The sequence below is a fragment of the Protopterus annectens genome, chromosome 11.part0, assembly GCF_019279795.1.
Source record: "Protopterus annectens isolate FY-2018-M chromosome 11.part0, PAN1.0, whole genome shotgun sequence".
Lineage (NCBI taxonomy): Eukaryota > Metazoa > Chordata > Ceratodontiformes > Protopteridae > Protopterus > Protopterus annectens.
Genome location: NC_056745.1, coordinates 709,595,410 through 709,618,108, shown reverse-complemented (window position 1 = coordinate 709,618,108; position 22,699 = coordinate 709,595,410). Strand labels below are relative to the sequence as shown.

General features: G+C 40.9%; 1 protein-coding gene across 1 annotated transcript in view; it reads left to right on the top strand.

Annotated features, from left to right (window-relative positions):
• Positions 1-22,699, top strand: part of ETV6 (ETS variant transcription factor 6) — a 1,357,390-nt gene that overhangs the window by 1,033,572 nt on the left and 301,119 nt on the right. The window contains exon 3 of the mRNA XM_044088174.1: positions 21,927-22,091. Coding sequence (XP_043944109.1) covers positions 21,927-22,091 — 165 coding nt within the window. The remainder of the gene's footprint in view (positions 1-21,926; positions 22,092-22,699) is intronic.

Below are 22,699 nucleotides of genomic sequence, written 5' to 3'. Positions count from 1 at the left end.
TTTTGAAATGGTTTACATTTGAGAAGACAGTCCTCTCGTAATGTATTTAATGGTTCAGGAAGAAAATATCCATGGGATAGGAGTGTATTCTTCCCCATGCAAAAGTGCAGAACACTCAAAAGGTAGTAATATGTATGGGTGATTTTAATCTGGAGCTAAGCAAGCCTTGATATTCTGTATACCACTTGTGTCCTTGTTAAACTCTAAGTGATGCATAGTATTTTATCACTTGCTTTACCCCAGAATGCACCACGTGGGCTGCCATACTGACTCAGTTTTGTTTCTTAGTTAAGGTCCTTCTTCTTTGTCCCTCTACTATTGCATTTTATTGCTGTCTTTTCCAATATGGCTATTCTATCCATTTATCCATACCATTTAGGTTTGGGAATATACTCATATTTTTCTTTGAGTCTCTCTGAAAACAGTACTGTGCAAGTTTTTTTTCATTGGTTCAGAATATCACATGCTGTGTTTTGTTTGAGTTGGCATCTGTTTATTTTATGCCAATATGGCCCTATTCGTACAGAAATAAAGCAGGGTTATGAACATTTTGCTAAGTGGTATTTTTCTCGTCCTCTCTTGTTTGTGTGACCGTGGAAGAATTTGTAGTGACCAAAATATACTTCTGAATTAGGAAACTCAGCTTATCTTATCTCAAAGAATTTTATAAAACTGATGGAAACTTAAGCAAATATTTAGCAAAAGGAAAAATACAGCTAAAGTATATACTCCATAAAATAAATTTCCTTGTATTGCCGAACCAAAAGGTACCAATATAAATAATAATGTCAGCTGCTCAACTGGCAGCACAATCACCTCTGATGCAGCAGTATATCAGAAGCATTTAGGTTCTGCTCCCACACAAGGAGCTAAGATTCATTTATGTTCCAGAGCGAATAAAGGCAATCATCTCTCAGTATACTGTCTGGTGCCTGTCTCTTAATTTCTTGTTAACAGTAACTAAAACTAATGTTTGTTATATCATTTGCATTTATTATTAATAATGATGATGATGATAATGATTTAGAAGTATTAAGATAATGACAAAATAGAAATTCATATTAAACTTAAAATAAGGAAATTAGCTATCACAAATCCACATTGATGAAACATTTAAAAGATGTGTTTACAGGAACTACATAGTTTTCTTTCAGTAGCAAACTCTAAAGAACAGTAATCCAGTAGGAAGGAGATATAGACTACAAGGTAGACAACCTCTAGAACCTGTGCAGACGAGTGGTACTCGGGCACATTTTGCTTGGCACTTCTCTCGTGAGAGAAGGAAGTACTGTAACCTTGAGTAGATTTATTGAATGTGATTAATAACAAACATAGTTTGTTTAAAGTGTATGTGCGTAAACATTGTATAAATGTCCCCAACAGTTTGCCTGGCACATGAACATCTTGCAAGGGTAGAAGTCATGATTTTTGATACACTTCACAAAATGACCATCTGTTCTTGCTACAGATGAAGAATGTTGTTTCCTAGCATGTAGCTTTCCTTTAAGGAATGTGCTGTATCTACTCCAGTTAGAGGATTTAAAAGGTTTTATGAAAAAAAGCCCACTTTAGAATTGATTGTTTTCATACAGAGCAAGGAACAAAAAAATTGTGTCATCATCTTCAACCACTTTTTCCCATTTTTTTTTTTTTTTTTTTTTTTTTACAAAGGATCTGGGTGTCATGTCAAAAGTTGCCATCTCTCATGATTCAGTGCCACTCTCCTGTCTTCTCTCACACTATTCATCACTCTTGTTGCTGGATGCCCTTGTTTCCTCTCGCCACCATCTTGTCTGTCCCAAGTCATCTTTACCAGATTGTCTGCACATGTCTGAATCCCTGTTATCTATTCTCTTTGAACTTGTCTGCAATTGGAACTACTTTGGCTTCTGCCCTGATGTCTTCTTTTCTTTATCTGTCCCACAGTGTGCATCCTACCTCCCATCTCTGGCACTTATCTCCATCACCTATAGCTTCCTCAACCGCTCTGCTTTTACTGCCCAGGTTTCTGTAATTATGTAGTAGTACTGGTCGCACCACTGTTTTGTACATGTTACTTTTCAGCTTCATTGGCACTCTTCTGTTCTATACTAGCCCTGAGACTCTTTGCCAGTTGGCTACAGGTCCTTTGATTCTAACTTTGACTTCCTCATTCGGAGTTCCCTTCTACTCAACCACCCCTCCCGTATTCCATTATTTTCCCTTCTGTCTCTGTTCTCTATTTCTTCTGATTTTCCTCATGCCATTACAACTGTCGGATCTGTACGGTGTTGCATTCTGTGTGCCTTTAGGTTTGCATTCCATTCCCCTATCCATTGCTGAAGTTCTTGCTCAGAGTCTGCCTGTAATTCCACACCATCTGCATATAGCAGATTTGTTTATCTGTCTCCTCCAGCCTGTTTGCTAATCAAAGTCAAAGCAAACTTCATTGTCATTCAGAATCACACAAGTGCAAACACTGAACGAAATATCACATAGACTTAATGTTGTGTCTTTCGGCTTTTCCCGGTTAGGGGTCGCCACAGCGGAACTCCGGTCCGCTAATGATTGGCAGTAGATTTTTACGTGCCGATTTGCCAGCCCTGACACACAACCTTCACACATGTCTCCAGACAGAAGACGCTCTAGCTGAGAATCGAACAGGACAAGGTCTTACTGTCAGGCGACAGCGCTACCGCAGGACCACCAAGACATTAATACATATATAACTACTTACTATATACCATAATGTTCTAGATAGATAATCCTAATATTGCACATAAGTTAAACTCACTTTAACATTTATTATACAGTGATCTCTTTGCTTGCTTGAGTATTGCACAGTACTGAGGTAAGACACTGCATTAAAAATGAACATTGAGTATTGCCCAGAATGAGAAACTCATAAGTATTGCACTGTGACTGAGTTACAGACTAGCATTAGATATTGCCTGTAATGAGACATTTCTCTGGCCTTACTACTACCGCTGATGACCAGTGAATTGGCTCAGCTTGCTGAGTATTGCTCTATTGCTATAATGTAGTCGCATCACCAGTATGAGCAGCAGTGGACTCAGAGCTGAACCCTGATGCACACCCACTCCCACTGGGAACCCTCTGTAAGTCTGAACACTGTTCATACTTGAGTCATTCGGTCTTTGTACATACTCTGGGACTTTGAACTACCACAGGACTGCCCAAATCAGCTTTCATGGGACCTTATATGCTTTCTCCAAGTCTAGGGAAAGTCTAGTTGGACTCTTTTCTCATCTCTAGCTTCTTTGCAACTATGTGTCTCCCTGCAAACATTGGCTCAGTTGTGCTGAATCCTGATATGAATCAGAACGGCTCATCTCCCATCTCACATTTTACGTATTCATTTACCAGTCTTTCATGCAGTGCAACAGGAATTTGATACTTCTGTATTGCCCACAGTTGCAGATGTCCCCTTTGTTCTTGTACACTGACACTAGTTTGCTTATTCTCCAGTCATGTGAAATGCTCCCTTTCTCGCCGTTCTGCTCTGAGTACCCTCAGGAGCCATTTTTCCCCTAGCTCAACCAACATCTTGATCATACTTGCTGTGACTCATTTGATCCTTCCACTTTCTCTGACCTAATTTTCCTTAGTGTTCTTCTTACTTCCTATAGGGTGGTGGTCTCCTTTTTCATTGTAGGTTGTGTCTAGGTCAGTACAGCTTCTGTGGGGGTTTTCTTCATTCAGAAGCTGCTGGAAGGGCTCCTTCCATCTACCTTTGATTTCATGTGGACTAGTGAGCAGCCTTTTGCTGGCATTCCTTATGAAGGGTGTCTGACTATCTTCTTTATCATTCTGTCTTTGCCTTGTAACCCGATAGTTTCTTTGTGCCATCTAGTAAGTCACTTTCCAGAAGTTGGTAAAGTGTCTCTGATGCCTTGTTCTTTGCTATTGCAACTCCTCTTTTAGCCTCTTTATTAGCCAACCAGTATTCCTTCTTAGCTTACTCCATCTTTTTCCTGCACTCTCCTCCTTTCTTTTGATGCCTTTCTGGGCTTCTACATTCCACCATCAGCTTTCCTTAAGTACCTTGCTTCCACACCTGGCTTGGACACATATCTGTTCTGTAGTCCCCACATATGCTGTTTTGAGGCCCTGCCATTCTTCAACCCCCACCTATTTGTCTTCTTCATGAGGTGCCAGAGTCCTGAGTAATTCTTTGTACTCTTGTGATTTCTCATTAGTCACCAAAAACTGTCATAAGGAACCATACAACCCAACCAGAATCCAAACCAGTAACCAAAGCAAAAGGGTTCATGTAGTCCCAAGTAATAAATCATCTTAAATAAATTTGGAACATTTGTAAATAAAGTAAAATAAAAATGTTTATTCCAACCAGTATATTGAGCACTTTCATCCAGCAACTTATCAGAATGAAATTAATTCAGTCAGTTTTTGTATTTATAATTAGTCTAATAAACCATCAAATTAAAACTCATTCAAAGAACATTTAAAAGAACCAAGGAATAAAGGTAAAAATAAGGTTTGTATTATTAAACCTCAAATAAAATCAGAACAGTATTAAATGTTGTGTGTGTTTAACTTCAGCTTTCATAGCTTGGCAAAAACTTCAGCTTTCATAGCTTGGCAAATCTCATTTTTAACAATGGATAAATAGTCACATTGTCATTCAAACCCAGAGGAGAAGTGGCGTCCAACCTAATTTACCATACTAACTCCTTAAATTCTATTTTAGATTCCCAATGTCCCCCCCGGATATCAGTGGGAATTCTTTCCAGTATACAAAAAGTAAACTTGTTAAAGCCATTGCAATTTAAACAGTGTTTAAACAGAGCGTTCTTGGTATTTAACTTTCTTATATCATGTAAGTGTTTGTAAATTCTCCTCTTAAGTTTATCTTCCGTCTTTCCTTCATATAAAAAATGACGTGTCGTATATCATTAAATAAAAAAGTATTCAGACCAGTAACGGATAAAGACAGGCAGCTCAAAATCTCAGCAGTTCAAGTGACCAACAATCCAAGTGACCAACAGTTCAAAATGCAATCGAATTCATGAACAAAGAGAGGAAGCTGAATTCAAAAACATAGAACACCTTTAATTGTAGTCGACCATGGGTAAGCGCTTTCACAACATAGCTTCATCAGACCATCCAATATCATTAAATAGATTAGTCCTTTAGAATCACAATTTCTTTTCACAAATATAATTCTGGAACCACAATAGTTGTTCAAGACTTTAGAATTATTTTCCAAAATATATTTAAATTATAGTTACCACATCTTGCTGTCCCTTTCATTGAGTTACTTTCTTTAAACCCTTTAGTACAGTCACTGTGACCTTCTAAGATTCTTTTGATGTTTTTATCCATTTTGAAAATGAAATTGGGTGAATTGCCCACTACCTTGAAATTTCATCATCAGTTTTCAGAATAGCCCAATTATTCATCACGGGCCTTTTTACTAATGGAGCACTGTTGCTGTACTTGATAATCATTGATTTGAAAAAATTAGTTATAGGAACCTTAACTAGTGGTAGGATGTCAGGAGAACCCAAAAGGGGACAAGATTTTTTGTTTCTCCTGTCCCTAACCACTTGTTCCTTTATACTCCTGAAGAGAGTAAGAGGGTATCCTCTGTCTGAAAACATGTGCACCATTATGGTAAATTCAGTCAGAAAGTCATCATCATTAGATATCACTCTAGATCCTCTTATGAATTGTCCAGAAACTTGTTTCCTTTTGATATACAGTACAGTTGTGTAAAATTTTACCATAACGGTAGATGTCATTGCCTTCACTGCTGCAGTATTCGTAACATTAAGAATTCCTGCCGTGGAAGCCCATTGTCCGGCCAGTATACCAAAGACTTACTGTTGCATTTAAAGGTACGCCTGAACATCACTCAAATGCTCTTTGCGTACAGTAGTGCATAAAGGTGAAGTTCAATCTTACCATAAACAGATCTGATTGCCCCAGTAGGAACAACAGTCTAAGGAACCCAACAGGTAACCTGTACATCCAGGAAGGAAAGGGCTAGGGGGAAGGAGGGAGGGAGCGAGTAAGGCAAGGACATCTGCCTTTATTGTAAGATTTTGCGCAACTGTACTATGTCTTTACATTCACTGCTGCAGTATTTGTAACATTCGGGAGAGTGCCAAAGCTCAAGAAGAAACTTGGGAGGGGGAAGGAGAAGGAGTCCCCTAAGAAGCCATGGAGAATAGCACTAGCAAAACTTGCCCTATCTCTAGAGATACCATCCAACGTGTAGTGTTTAGTAAAGGTATGCACAGAAGACCCAGGTAGTTGCTTCAGAATAGAATTAGTAACTAAACCCTTGAAAAAAGCACCAGAAGAAGCCACCACTCTAGTAGAGTGAGCCTTGACTGAAGAATGAAGGTTCTTGCCATGTAAAGTGTAACAAAAGGAAATAGCCTTAGAAATCCAAGTAGTAGTAGTTTGCCTGGATACAGCTAGACCCAAAGATCTATGATGAAAAGAAACACACAACTGATCAGATTTACAAATAGCCTTAGTCTGATCCAAATAAAATCTGAGTTGCCTATGCACATTCAAAGTATGCTGCACCCTCTCACTGTCAGACAGTGGAGAGAGGAAAAAGTAGGCAGATGGATAGACTGATTAAGGGAAAGCACATTAACCATCTTAGGCATTAAGGAGGGATTAGTGCCCAAGGACACCCTGCCCTCATGAAAAATCAAAAAAGCAGGACAAGCCCTAAGGGCCTGCAACTTGGGCACCCATTTGGCAGAAGTAAAAACTAACAACAGAATAGTCTTCCAAGAACAATGTTTCAAGGAAGCTGAAACAGCAGGTTCAAATGAAGCCTGAGTCAGCTTCTCCAAAATAAAATTAAGATCCCAGAGAGGTGGAACAGGCTTCCTGAGAGGTCTAATATTAAGGATGTCTTTGTGAAGTTGTTTAACCTCACATCTAGAAGCTAAAGGAGGAGATAAAGGCAGACAAGCAGATACGGCTGATAAATGGGTCTTAATAGAAGAATAGGCCAAACCAGCATTGATTAACTCACACAAATAAGAGAGAACCAAAAGAACATGTACAGTAAGTGGTTCAGATTACGAGACGGACACCAAATAGAAAACCTCTTTCATTTGGATAAGTAGGATTTCCTAGTAGTAGGATTCCTGGCCTCCTGCAGGACTTGCAGCACTTCCTTAGAAAAAAGGTGTCTATGACGGATCAAAATCCTATCATCCACAGTGTCAAATGAAGCATGGACAAGTGGGGATGGATGAGAGATCCCTTGGTTTGTGTGATTAGATCCACCCTGTCAATTAACTTGTGATGACTGCCCCTGGCTAGATGCAGAAGTTTTTTGGGAGCATCCTGTTGAATCTTGGAACATGACTTTCATAATGAGAGGAAGGGGAGGGAAGACTTAGAAACATCCCAGTCCAAGAGAATGACAGGGCATCCACCTTCAATACCAGAGGACCTGGGACTCTTGCACAAAACAGAGGACGTTTTCTGTTCAGAGGGGAGGCAGAAAGATCCACTTGAGGATTACCCTACTGGTGAATAGTGTCCAGAAACGCATCTCTGTGAAGCATCCATTCATGGGACTGAGTTAAGGACCTGCTGAGATTGTTTGCCATAATGCTCTGACTGGAAGGGATATAAACCACCTGAAGAGTCACTTGATACTTGACAGCAGGATCCTATACCAGAAGTGCCAACCGGCAAAGAAGGTAGGACCTCTTTCCTCCCTGTTTGTTGATATACCACATCACTGTGGTATTGTCTGTGAAGATCTTGAAAGACCCTGGAGAGTAAAGAGGATGAAAGACCTTAAGGGCCAGCAGAAGAGCTCTCATCTCCATGATGTGGGCATGCTCCCTCCACTGGCAAGGTGACCACACCCTCTGTACTTTTAGGGAGCCAAAAGTCACCCTCCAATCCATGTCTGAAGCGTCTGTGAACAATTTTAGAGGTGGAAGAGGGTGATAAAAAGGGATCCCCGAGTTCAGAGACAGCTGCCAAATCCACCAGTGATGTTCCTGTCTGAGAGAAGGAAGAAGAACTACAAAGTCTAGAGGGATGTGCATGTTGAAGCTACACTGACTTCAGAAACCACTGAAATTTTTTCATGTGAAGTTTGGCCAGAGAGAACATCAGAATGGTGGATGCCATGAAACCCAGAACTCTCAGAAATTCCCTGGTAGTAATGGAAGTCAGAGGAATAAGAGAATGAAAGAAAGAAATGAGAGTTAAGGCCTTCAGAAGATGCTTCATAGGCAAAAACTGAATCCTGCAACCCAGAAAAAACATGATCCTTAGAAGGAGTCAGTGAAGACTTTGTGAAATTTATTGTGAACCCCAGGCTCTGAAGAAGGGAAATGACAAAATGAAGATTTTGCAAGAGAGTCTCTGGAGAGGACATCTAAATCAACAGATCTCCTAAGTAAGGAATTATTTGGGTCCCTTGAAGTCTGCAAAAAGCAATCACAGGAGCAAGACATTTGGTGAACGCCCTTGGAGCAGTAGAAAGGCCAAAGGGCACTGCAGAGAACTGAAAATGCCAAGAAGAAACGGACAATGTAAAAACATCCTGAAAAGAGGATGGATTGGAATATAGAGATAAGCATTCTTGAGATCTAGAGACACCATATAGGACTGAGGAAGCAGTAGAGGAAACAGAATCTGAGGTGACAGCATCCAAAAGGAAGGCACTTTTTAGTGTTTAGGTGAAAGAGGTCTGGAATAGGTCTCCAAACACCCTTTTCTTGGCACTAGAAACAGCCTAGAATAGAACCCTTTTGCCCTTTGGGACACAAACACTTCTTGAATAGTACCCAGAGTCAAAAGACTTTGAAGAACCTCTGGGGAAAAAGGGAATATGTTCCTGAGGAGGTTGAGGAAGGTCCATAAAAGAAGGGGGGGTCCACACCATGAAGTACCCCTGATGAATGATTGACAGAACCCAAGAATCTTGAGTGATCTGAATCCAAGCTTGAAGAGAAAAAAAAGCAAAGAGAAAAGAGAATGTGGCTGGGGAGGGGACAGATAGTCATAAAGCACCTGGTTTGTCTGGAAAGGAACACTTCAGAAACCCTGAAAACTGAGTAGCCTTAGCAGGAGGAGCTCGTTTGCTGCTACTTGCATTTAGTAGAAGGGCAGGAATGTCTATGAACAAAGGCAGGCTTAGTGGGATAGTTCCTCTGAAATTTAGACACAGGAGAAGCAAAAAAATGTTTAAGTTCCTGTAAAGCCTTACTGTTATCTTGAAGGGACTTAAACCAGCAACAGCTTCCCCAAACAAAAGTATAGAATCCAGGGGAACATCCATCAACTTAGCTCTAATATCATCAGGTAGAAGCTGGAGCCAAAGCCAAGAATATCTCCTCATAACTGAATGAAAAGCAGCTGTCTTAGAAGAGGCATCTGCCATATCATAACTACATTTAATAGAATGACAAATTACTTATGATGAAGTCCCTAGCATGGAAAGAACAGAAGTTTTACCCTCAGACTCAGGAAAATCAGAAATAAGTTGACAGACCTGAGAAAGAAGAGCCAACACATATCTAGACATATGGGTCTGAAGACCTAGGTTAGCAGAAGTGTAAACCTTCTTACCCAGCTGTTCCATATTTCTGCTATCTTTGTCAGACAGCAATAACTTGGGTGAATGAAGCAATTGCAATGGCTTATCAGAAGGTACAGAGACCACAGAAGGGTCATCAGCAGGACATTTATACAAAAAGAAACAATCCTTAGGCACCCTATAAAACCTATCAGGCTTCTTGGGAACAAGGCGTAAAGAATCAGGAGCATGAGAGGCACTGGAAAAAATATCCAGCAAAGCAGCCAAAACAGGAGGAATAGCGGCAGGTTTAGGAGACTTCGACTGTAGCAACTCATAGCAACTCCTATGGATATCAGGGACCAGAGCACAATCCCACTTAAAAAAAAAAAAATCATCCTATAGAGTGTATTCTCAAAAGGAGCAACAGGACTAACAGATTCCTCCTTCTCTGACCCATAGTCCAAAGGAGAGGGAATTAGAATAAGTCAGGGATTCTTCATCAGAATCCGACTCAGTCTCAGAAGGATCCTGTTCTCTAGGCCTTTTAAAGGGAGTAGAGGACCAAGGAGGAGCAGGAACTGAAACCCCCTGACGAGGCTTTAAAGACATTAAAGCAGAACATAGCCCCTGAGTGAAAGCCTGCCATTCACTTTGAGGATCCTTAGGAGCAGAAGAAACATGTTTAAGTTTTTGTTTCTTTTTTTAAGGGAATGTTCCCTCCAAAAAAATGAGAATTCTCAGACCCATGATGGCAGTCGCGAACAGTAGTAGTAGGGACTTGTTCCCCAACTAATATCTAAGGAACTCCTCTAAGCCCATCAGAAAAAAATCAACAGTGGTTCCCCCTAAACGTCCAAGACAGACGCCTGCAAAGCCTCATCAGATGGGCTGCCACTCGGAACCTCACCAGCCTCCAACACAGTCGTGGTAGAGGAATCTGACAACACAACTTGGTGAACCTCTGGGTTTGTAACAACCTCAGGAGAAACACCTGGCAGAGGCTAGACAGTGGAAGATTCTGGTCGCACTTTTTCACCTTCTTCCCTCTGGGCAGGAGATTTGATCCATTGTATCTTTAGCAAGAAGCTCAAGATGCTGGTTCTCAAGGTACAAAAGGGAAGAAAGTCTGCTGCGAAGGGTTTTTGGAACAAATGCCTGGCAAATAGAGCGAGACATATGGTCATGTGATGCTCCTAGACAAAAAAAATAAAGACACTTATCTCCCACACTGGCATGTACCCTTCCTGAATGACATTAACCCCAAGGAATACAAAAAAAACAAGAAAAAACAAAACAGTGGAACACGTATCTGCACAGCAAACAGGTGTAGGTAATCACTGGAAATGAAAATAATTTCAACTGGCAAAATGGATGCAGGTAAACAGACTGGCGGAGAAAAAAGCGCATTCAGACTGATAGCAAAGAAGTTCTGTTTATGGTAAGCCTAAACATCACTTTTATGCCCTATGGTATGCAAGGAGCATTTGATTGATGTTCAGGCATACCTCTAAATGCAATAGGAAGTCTTTGGTATACTGGCTGGATGACAGGCTTCCATGACAGAGAATCCCTAATGTTACGAGTACTGCAGCAGTGGATGTAAGGACATCATGGGTGACTACTTTAAAAGTGTAAATAACTGTTGGAAAAAGTGTTCTTCATATAAATATTTAAAACACCTGTCCCTTTCCACTGAAATCCTTACATCAAGGAAATGGGTGGTGTAATGTGAATGTTTGAGTAAACTTTAAAAAAAATCAGAAAGTCGAGATGCATTGTAAAAACTGATCTTTAAGAACTTCATTTCTTTTCCAAATGATAAAAATGTCATCCAAGAATCTCCTATAAAAAAGGTTTGAATGAAAATGTGTCTATCCTTTTGTTAAAAATGAGGTCTGCCAAGCTATGAAAGTTGAAGTTAAGCACAATTAAATGTTAATATGTTCTGAATATATTTAAGGTTTAATACTACTGTGAGTATATTAGATATTATCTGTGCTAGCATGACTGGCTGACATTTTGTAAATACGTATAGATAATTCTGTATTACCCTGTGTTATATATTCTAGCATACCTAGCTATAATTTTGTGAATAAGTTTGTTTTTTGGTTATTACTTTGATTTATGTAAGCTATTTGAATCAAACAGTATTCTTCTGGCTGACCAAATGTACATGTTTTTTAAAAAGAATTCTGAATGTAGGTTATGCCAGTCAGCTGACCTAGATGTGATGTCATTATGTTCCAGAGCTGAAAGGAATAGAATCTCCACAGCAGCTGTTTTGTTTACTTTTTAAAGTCTGATATGAGAGTAGAATTCTCATAACAGCTTTCTGTGACTTTTAAAAAATTCTGCTATAAAAGCAGGATCTGAAGTTGTGAATCTTCATTTATCCTTGACCTTTAGGACTTGGTTCTAATCCTCGGAACTGGCTCAGCCAGTTATAACTCGTGCAAGCCAAAAACACTCGAGCTAAGTCTCTACCCATAATACCCTTGTCCTTATTGCTGCAGATTTCATTTGCTGGTCTTGTCGCAAGACGTGTCAGCCAGATTCTTTCGTCATCTAAATACATTTTTCATAATTTTTCATAGTTTCTTTTTTAATTTTTCTGCTGTACTATTACTTTGATATTGATATATTTCTGTAGTTGAATTTCATTCGATCCATTTTGCCTTACTTCTTTGTTTATCCTTCTCCCCTACACTTCAGTGTTCTCCTCTACCATCACTGGTAGTTCTTCCCTTGTCCTTTGTTAGTTTCTATCTCACCTTTCTTTCAACGAGTGAGTGTGCTGTTTTTTTCTTTGCAGTATCCTTTGTCTACCATCATTGGTAGTAATTTCCCTACCTTTTTTTTGGTAGTTCTGGCCTACCATTGTTGGTAGCCATTCCTTTCTGTGTGTGTGTGTGTGTGTGTGTGTGTGTGTGTGTGTGCGCACCTCCTTTTTAGTGTGTCTGAGTGTTGTCTGTTGACAATTTCCATGGTCAACATGGCAGGTAAATCTAAGGGGACAACTGGGTTTATATAATGCCAAAGTTGTGATAGGAAGATGCCCAACTCTTACGGGCATTCTTCTGGTGTGTACTGCTTGGGCCCTGTGCATCTCCAGCAAGACTGTACAATTAGTAAAGCGTTCGGTCACTGGACCCTTGTAGAAAGGAAAAACAAATTGATTTTAAAATATGCAAGTCTTATTTTGAGGAGGCTCTGTCTGTGTCTGACATATCCTTACCTTCTTTCCTCTCCTCTTCTGTCCAAGTTCAGATTTAGAAGAAGAGTCATTTGGTGCCGGCGTCCTCTTTAGCTCTGGCAGCCAAGAAACACAAATGTTCAGCTCCCACACCTCCAGTGGATCCGAAGTCTAAAACTAAGAAACTTACAGAACTGACTTCCTTGGCACCATCTGCCGTAACTACCTCGGCACCACAGGTCTCAGTGCCGGCTACATAAATACCGACAACTCTAGCTTCCCCGTCGATACCAACTCCACCTGTGACACTACCAAAATTTTGGCATCCATACCACCACCCCTGTGCCAAAACTAAATATTATCAATGTACCCAGGACAAGATATTCCCCTTCAGTTGACTCCTTTGTGGGACAGCTCCCAGCTCCATTTCTAAACAGACCGGAATCTCCATCAGGCTTTTCTGTCCTTTCCTCAAGGAGTCTGACTGAAGTTGACATCATGAGGTTGATGGATCAGCTCTTAGTGGTGTTGGTTCTTTCCGTCTCTTCTCAGGCCCCACTCCCATCTAGGAGATGTGGCTTTCTCTCCCAGGACTCCAGCAAACTTTCCTTCTGTAACGTCCTCTGAAGGATTAGAGATTACGATTATGATTCCTCCAGTTCCAGCTGCTCTGGTGCTGACAGACTTTACCCCTTCAGGACAAGGGTATGCCTTGAGTTCCTTAGTTCCATCGGAACCAACAGACTCCTGGGGCTGTAGCTCTGCTGCCAGGTCTGAGGGTCTCTGATCAGCTCCAAGTTTTTATTCAGTGTTGTCCTTGACTCTCAGAGCTTCAGAAAAGGGAAAGGAAAAGGTGAGAAGGAGAGGAAAGTGAGTGTATGCATCATTGACCTTTGCTTTAAGCTCCTTGAATTTTATGGCACACTTTACTAGGCTCCAGAGGGATCTCATCAAGGAGTTGTCAGATACCCTTGCAGGAGCTGTGCCTGAGGAGGTCCAAGATGAAGTGGCCTCCCAGCTGGGCTACACTGGAGTCTATTTTCAACTCCTCCATTAGGCTCATCTTGCATGCAGCCAAAGGGATGACTAAGGCAGTGGCTTCCTGTGTTCACATAAGGTGAACATCCCTGAATGTGCTTGTGTGAGTTTGCAGAGCCATTTATGTCTTCTTTCGTCAATGCTTCTTTTGACGGATCTTCCTTGTTTGGCCCCAAAGTCAGAGAAACATTAGCCAGGGGGAGAAAGTTGGAAAGAACCTATATGCAGTGGGCATACGTTTTTCTGCTCCCCAACGGTGCTACTCTAGGAACCACAGGAGCAGAAAGATGTAGTTCAAAAAACTCTCAAGGGCCTTTTCAGGACACACGTGATGGTGGCTTCCCTCGGGTCAGAGGGGAGAGCTCTAGTGGAAGACTCCAACCCTGTGGCAGAGGTGGCCTGCAAAATCAGGGTTCCAGAGATTCTTTCTCTGAGAAACCCTGTCAATGCTCCTGAAAGGATGCCTGATTGCTTACCTCTGGAAGCAGTCAGGGGAAGATTCTCTTTGGACTCAAGAGCATGGCGCCAAATAACTTCAGATACTTGGGTACAAAGGATCATTGCCAGAGGTTACCACATTCCCTTTACTCTCATTCCAAGATCAGGAAGATGACTCCCAGATGTTCCCCCAATCAAACAGATTAGACAGCTGTGAAAACCTCAAAAGCTGCTAGAAAACAAGAGTCATCCAAGAAGTCTTACCAGACCAGATAGGATCCAGATTTTACTGAAGGTTCTTTTTGTTGCCAAAAAAAGACAGGGGACTTGAGACCAATTTTAGATCTCAGCCTTCTGAGCAAGTTTGTTCAGCAAGCAGATTTCTGGATGGTCACGGTTCAGTCTATCCTACCCTTCTTACGAGAGGATGATTGGATGTGCTCTATAGATCTTCATAATGCACATTACCACATAAAAATGGACAAGCACTCCTGAAGGTTCCTTCATTTTGGCTAGGAGCCAGTCGTTTTCAGTTCAAAGTGCTGCCCTTTGGCCTCACCACAGCCCCAGGGTGTTTACCAAGTGTTTGGCAGCAGTGACAACTCACCTGAGACTGCACAGATTCCAGGTGTTTCCTTATCTAGACGACTCATCACCATTCCCACCAGGCATCTACTGCTTCAAGCAACAGATTTCTTTCTATGTCTGTCTGCTCATCTGGGCATCACAGTGAATCAGTCAAAATCTCAACGAAGTCCCACTCAGGATCTAGAGTACATAGGAGCCTGTGTAAATACTATCACTTGTACAGCTTCCCTTCCTCTACAAAGGCTACAGAAGATAAGATCTCAAGTACAAGCCATTCTTTCCAAAAGACAAGTTACCTGCACTTTTATTCCTTCAGGCTTTAGGGTCCATGGCAGCAGCCTTGGTCCCACTAGCAAGATTTCACATGAGGCTGCTACAGTGGCTTTTGGCATTCCAGTGGTCCTTTCTGACCCATCCAGTGACGCATCCAATTTTAATCACCAGTCCCATACAGTGACGCATCCAATTTTACTCGCCAGTCATTGCAAGGACTTATCCTGGTGGATGAAATCCAAGGAGATCCTCTTAGCCCGTCCCTATGTTCCACCTTAGTCTAAGGCCATAGTGAACAGACTCCTTCCAGAATGGGAATGGGTGAGGGGCATTATCTGGGTAGAACAGTCCAAGGCACTTGGTTTCCTATAGAGGCCAATTTGCATATCAGCGTTCTGGAATTGAGGGCAGTGCTTTTAGTGCTGCGAGCCTTCCAAAATGCCCTTCCCTGAGGAACAGTTGTGATTCAGTCAGACAATATGTCAGTAGTCTGGTACATCAACAAACAAGGCAGAACCAAGTCTTACCATCTGTGTCGAGAAGCTCTCGAGTGTGGCAATGGGCAATTTATTCCAACCATTTTCTGATAGCAACTCACATTCCAGGGAGCTCAAATGTGATAACAGACAAGTTGAGTAGGTGCATTCTCCTGGCTCATGAGTGGTTTCTCAATCCCACAGTGGTGAAGGAGATTTTCTATCACTTGGGCCAGCCTTGCTGCGACCTGTTTGCATCTCCCCTCAACAACCAGTGCAGCAGTTATTTTCCTCTAATTCACCCACAGTGGGAGTCCCCAAGAGATGCTCTCCTTCATGATTGGCTCTCTGGTTTACTTTATGCCTTCCCCCCTTCCCACTGATTCCTCTCTTCTTAAAAAAAGCCATCAGGTTGAGGAGCAAAGTGATCCTCATTGCACCCTTTTGGCCTTGACAAGTCTGGTTCCCCTTTCTATGGCCTCATCTAATTCACCGTCAATGGATTTTGGACCCAATTCCAGATCTTCTGTCTAATCTACAGGGACTGGTGCACCCCAGTCTTCATAACCTCAAGCTTACAGCTTGGGTCCTCCAATTCCATTAGTTGCCAGGCAGAAAAATTTATCTTCTCCAGTCCAAACAGATTTACTGGCTTCCCCTATACCTTCCACCAGGAAACTTTACCACAGGAAGTGGAAAATATTTTCTATTTGGGTGCACAATAATAGTCTTAACCCCTTCTCCGCACCATTTGGAAAGGTGTTGGAGTTTTTAGCTACACTTTTCAAACAAGAAGCCTCTGCTTTTACTACTAAGGTCCAACTAGCTGCTATTTTCAATTTCCACAATGGCTTTGAAGACCATTTGCTAATTTCCCATAGATTGTGCAAAGTGGTAATGAAAGGAGCTTTATGGTTGAAACCACTGTATAAAGACCCTTTAGCTCCCTGGGATCATACTATGGTTCTGCAGTCTTTGTTCCTTTCCCCTTTGAACCGGTGGCTACCTGTCACTTAAAGTTTCTTTCATGGAAGATCATTTTTCTGATAGCCATTACCTCCACCAGAAGAATTTCTGAAATACAAGCTCTATCTTCAAAACTGCATATTTGATTTTCCATAAGGATAGGGTGTCATTAAGAACCAGCCCATCTTTTCTTCCTAAGGTGGTCTCAGAAACTAATATTACTCAAACCATTGACTCACCTGTTTTCTTTCCAAATTTTCCAACAAAGGTGAACATTGCTTACATTTGCTGGATGTTCACAGGCAGTTACATTTCTACCTCAGCAGAACTAAAGAATTTATAAAATTGGACCAGTTATTTGTCTCTCTATCCAGTCCATCTCTGGGGAAATCCATTTCAAAAGTCATCTTATCAAGGTAGTTAAGAGACTGTTTTCATAGGTTGATACTAGGCTATCTCCCCTAGGGCATTTACAAGCCTAGCCAGAGTGTGTTTGCCTTTCACCACCCTTCTTAGATTAGTTTACTGTGCCTCTGTATAGTAGGTCACAGAAGATGGCCCATTTAAGGTTAGCTTACCGTGCCTTTGTCTAGCAGAGACACAGAAGAGATCCCAGGGGTAAATTTACGATCTCCCATCCAAACGTCAAGATTCTTCTTGAAGAGGGTCATTGAGGGGCTCTGTCTGACATGGTTTGGGATTTTGTTCCAGAGTGAGGGTAGCATCTGGGATATGAATCTGTCCCTCCAGCATGTTCTATTTATTTCTGTGCTGAGGTTTAAGTCACTGGAGCATGTAGTTCTGATGGATTTGGATTTCTTGAGGTGGAGCATGTCCATTAATTCTGGGTTGGACATGGCTTTATATGTCAGGCACAGATCGCCTCTGAGTAGGCGGTAAGCAACTGAGTAGAGCTGGAGTTTCTTTAGCCTCACTGCATAGGGCATCTATTTGTGTCCCTTGATCCTCTTGGTGAGGTACTTTTGGGGTCTTTCTAGTTGTAGCAGGTGTCTGGTAAGGTACATCCCAAATGTTTTACTTTCATCTACAATAAAAAGAATTCTGGGGCAATAACCATGTCTGCTTTTTCCATTCCAAGACTTCCATGGAAGAAATATGTGCAGTAACAATATGGGCTACTCTGCATACCTTTATCCCTCATTGCAAATTGGATCTGGTCTACAGGGGAAGAGCATCCTTTGGCTCTGTGGTTCTCAGGAATATCCTTCCATAAGGCCATCCAAGTCTAAAGTAGCTGGGGACTCTGCCCCAAAGGTCAAGGATAAATGAGGATTGACAACATCAGATTAAGAAGTTATGTTCTTACCATAATGTTCCATCTGTGTTGTTGATCTTCATTTATCCTTGATACCCCACTCTCCTTCCCCCTCCTGCCGACTCTTTGGAGGATTGGACGCTTGCCCTGTTGACTTTAGCAGGTTTGACCTTGGACATAGCCTCTTTAATTCCATATACATATTCTTCTGTCTTCTTATGTAGCTGCAAACTCCATCTGAGGTAATATGGAGAGGGGTATTGTGGGTAGAGACTTAGCTCAAGAGGTTTTGGTTTGCTTGAGCTGCATAATGTTTAAGCTGGTTCAGAGGATCGGAACAGAGTCCTAAAGTTCAAGGATAAATGAAGCTCTACAACACAGATGGAACTTTATGGTAAGAACATAACTTCTTATTCTGAGTTAAAGTTCAGTTGTAGTAGTAGTTGTTCAGTAGTCAATTGTTGTTTTCCAGATAAGTAGTTTTCCAGAACAGTTCAGCAGAAATAGTAGGAGTTGCTATTCCAGTAGCTGAGACCAGACAACATTCTGAAGAGTGGACATAAGTTCTTATTTTGCCTTGCAGAAGTAAGGATATCATCTTGTCTTGCTGAGCTAATTAGATTAGACAGGGACAGTTAATCTTTAGATAGTTAGGGAGCTATAGTTAGATAGATACAGTTTTTCTACAGTTAGTGTGAAATCTATCCTACAGTGTTATAATTCCTGTGTATGAAACTCTGTGGTTTATTAGAATCAGTTATTCATTATATACTTGTTTTAAATAATTTTATTTATTATTAAATATTTTACTACCTTTCATTGTGGCTGTTAATTTAGAAAGTACTTTTAGTAACCTGAGAGTGTTCTGTTTAGTAATCTGAGAGTGTTTATGCTTATTGTGATAACACCAGGGCCACTATGAAAAGCCTTACTGCTTGGATTACATGCTACCATTTATATCAATATTTATTTTACCTAATATAATTGAACACCCCTTTTGAAGGGTATTGTGGTATTTAACTGGTGGGAGCCATTACCTTGTAATTTGGGAAAGAGGACATAGCAGGTAAATCTGTAACAGTCTTTCCCAAGAGTCCATGTGCGAATATCAAATATTTAGGAGTGTGTGTCAGATACCTAGAACTGGGACACAGTGCTTTGCAGTGGTTAGTGTGAAGACTCACTTGGGGACCTGGAGTGAAGCATATAGTCCAGTCCCAGGTTTGGATCCTGATTCCGGTGTACTCTTAGGGAAAATTGTATATTTCTATCCCTGCTTTCAGTGACACTACCTTACCGGAGATGGTGGTGAGGATTGAGGTTCCATAGTAACTACCCTGGATTTAAGTGGGGTTGTCACAACTACAGACCTTATTTTTTTTTACCTTTATTCCTAGCTGGGTTCCTATTAGAAGACCAAAGACGCATTCTTTCGAATGCGCCTTGGTCGAACTTAAAAGACTGAAACGGCAAAATATTGAAGCGGCTTTTAAGCGAATTCTTTCCCTGGGAAAAAATTCACTTGGTCTCTTCATTACTTTGTCATTTTCGCCACTGTAGTGTGGTCTCGTAGTTGGTATATTTAAGTAGGGTGGGTGTGGGGGGTGCAGCCACTTAATGTAATGTTTAAAGTGTTTTGTTTTTTTATTTTTTATTTGTTGGAACAGCTGTTCTGACAGTTCGACATTGCAAGCTTTCACTTACATAGGGTCGATTAATCACCGTTCACTTTTTTAAGCATTCGGTGATCTAATATAGACCCTTCCTAGCTTGTTAGGTTTTATAACATTTCATATGTATCTTTATTTCATACTGTATGCATATTTAATGAATTTTTCAACTTTGACTTTATTGATAAATTGATGGATTAATGTTTCATTGTTCAACTCAATCACCTAATTCCTGTATGTTTTGTTCATTGGTTCTTTTAAATATTCTTTAAATGAGTTTTAATTTGATGGTTAATTAGACTAATTATAAATAAGAAAATTGATTGCATTTCATTCTGATGAAGTCCTGAGTTACTGGATGAAAAGGCTAAATGTACTGGCTGAAATAAACATTTTTATTTTACTTTATTTCCGAACATTCCGATATTTTTAATGTAATTTATTACTTGGGACTACATGAACTCTTTTGCTTTGGTTACTGGTTTCTCTTCAGTTGTCTTCCAGGTCTTCAGCCTAGTCTGTGTTGATCTTAGAGCCTTCTCTGACCACTGCTTGCAGCTGACTGTGGCAACCAGTGGCTTATGCTCTTGGCCGACTGTTTCACTGGGGATGACATTGCAATCACTGATTTTACTCCGTTGTCCTTTCCTTTACTAGGAGGAAGTCTACTTGAGTTGCATGCTGGCCACTCTTGTATGTGATTTTGTGACTCTTACTTGCTGAATCACGTGTTGGCCAAGTGTCATGCTGTTTACCAGAGAGAAGTCCAGAATGGCCTCTCCTTTATTCCTACTACCCAACCCATGTGGTCCGAGTTAGTCCTCATATCATGTTCTCTCTGCAGTCTGAATGCACTGTTTTCCTCACTATGACAACCCTGCTGTGGGGCATAGGCTGAGATTATGAACAGTGTCTAATCCTTACACTGAAGTTTTAATCTCCATGAGTCTGTCACTAATTCTGATGTTATCCCTCACTGTCTTCTGAAGCCTCTCTTTCACCACAATTCCCACATCATTTATAGTTTGTCCTCATCCTGAGTAGTAGACTCTGGATCCCTACCAAGTGGCTTTGCTGCAATTCCATCTTGTCTCGTAGATATATAGGATGCCTAGCTTCCTCCTTACCATTGTGTCATCCACTTCCAAGCTGTGTTTTGTCAGTGAACTTACATTGAGTGTTGCAGTCCTTGGTTCATGTTTGGCAGGTTGATTGGTTTTATACCCAGCTTTCTCTCAACAGAGCTATTAAATGTAACCCAAGCTGGGCAACTGGAAACCAGCTGACCAGTAGCCTATTGATCCAGGGTTGCTGGGTTTTATGATGGGCACACACTGACCAATAGGAGCACATACACCCATTCCACTGTGTTAGCATGGGTCCCTGGCATAGGTTAGAGGAGGCCAGGTTCTCAACCCACTTTTCATTGGCAAATACCCATGCCCATTTTTTGTAACATTAGTCAGCTCAACCAATTCACTTAGAGCCAGTTTTCACAGTCAAGTGGCTAGCCATGTCATGGCACACAATCTGTTATCTGTGTTCTATCTTGAGGTTACTGTGCACCACAGTTGATGCCCAAAGTGGTTGGTCTGTACAACTCTTCCTCTTATAGAGCACCATCTAGGTTCTGTACTGCTGCTCACAGCACCATTCTTGGGTGAATTTGAGGTAGAAACACACTGCCTGTTTTGGAGAGATGGGAGGAACACCACAGAGATACAGGGAGAACAATGAAACTCCATACAGGCATTGCCTGGAGATCAGGATCGAACCTTGTGCATGACAGGCAAAGACCTTAACGATTTTCAAATCATATGTTAATGACTAAGATATTTAAAAGCAGAAATGGTTTAAGAAAGGGGTGCTGGAAACTGAAAATATAAATATTTATATATATATCTCCACACACACACACATAAATCAACTGCATATAAAATGTATGTATAATAGAGAAAGCATTCATCAGTAATGTGAATGAAGTTTGAGGATGTATATGGATGGGGTCATAATAAGGTACTTTAACATCCAAAGGGATTACATAAATTTTAAAAATTGGAATGCAGGGTTTAAAACATAAAAAAGGATGCAAATTTTAGGCAGACAGTGATACCAGCACATTTGGCATCACTAAAATATGGTTTAGATTTCAGTGGGCATTTAAGGACAGCTGCAAAATATGGCTTCTAATAGACACAGTTTGCTTATAACCTGCCATGTCTTGAGAGTGGAAAAGGATAAGAGCAATGCTTGTACTTTTACAAACAGGATAAGCTATTTACTTCTAGATGCTGCTAAGCAGCACAGACAATATAGCCACTTGATTAACATCAAGCAGTGTATTAAGAATGGGGTGGGGGGTTGTACCATGGGATTTCAGCTATGGCTTGTAGGTTTGCAGCTGTGTATTGTTAGTAGAATAAATAGTGTCAGTGTACAAATATGGATATATTTTGATTTTCCACAGGACTGCAGCCAGTTTACTGGAGCAGGGAAGATGTGTCCCAGTGGCTGAAGTGGGCAGAAAAAGAGTATTCTTTGCGACCCATTGAAAGCAATACATTTGAAATGAATGGAAAAGCTCTACTCCTCCTAACAAAAGAAGACTTCCGATACAGGTCTCCTCACTCAGGTAAGTAAGTGCATGCATTTTTGCATATTATAACTGTACTTAGGGTTGTGCAAGCATTGGTATGCAGAGTTGCAATATAATATTCTGTGCTGTTGTCACTCATGTTTCTGCCAGCTAGTATGTGTAAAATGTAATGTGTGCAAAGTTTAAGTAGGTTTAATATACAGAATATTTTAGTAATTATATGGACAGTTTGCAGATATATAGTGTACAGCAGTTTGCAAAATACTTCCGTTTGGTCTTAGCTGAACAACTAACTCAGAGTTATACAAATATGAGAATGCATTTAGGGTGTTTGGCTAGACTTTGATTGTGCGTGTGTTGAAAACCATAGACACACGCACACACACACACACACACACACACACACACACACACACACACACACACACACACACACACAGACAGACACACACAGACAGACACACAGACACACACACACACACACACACACACGCACACACACCCAAAGTTCCCATTAATTTGCAAGAAAATCTATATGTCTGCCTAATACACAAAAGCTCTGATGACTGCTGCTGTAGCCGAATTCTTTTTTTTTTTTTTAAATCCTCCCTTGGCCTTCCCCCCCATGTCAGCTTGACTGAATC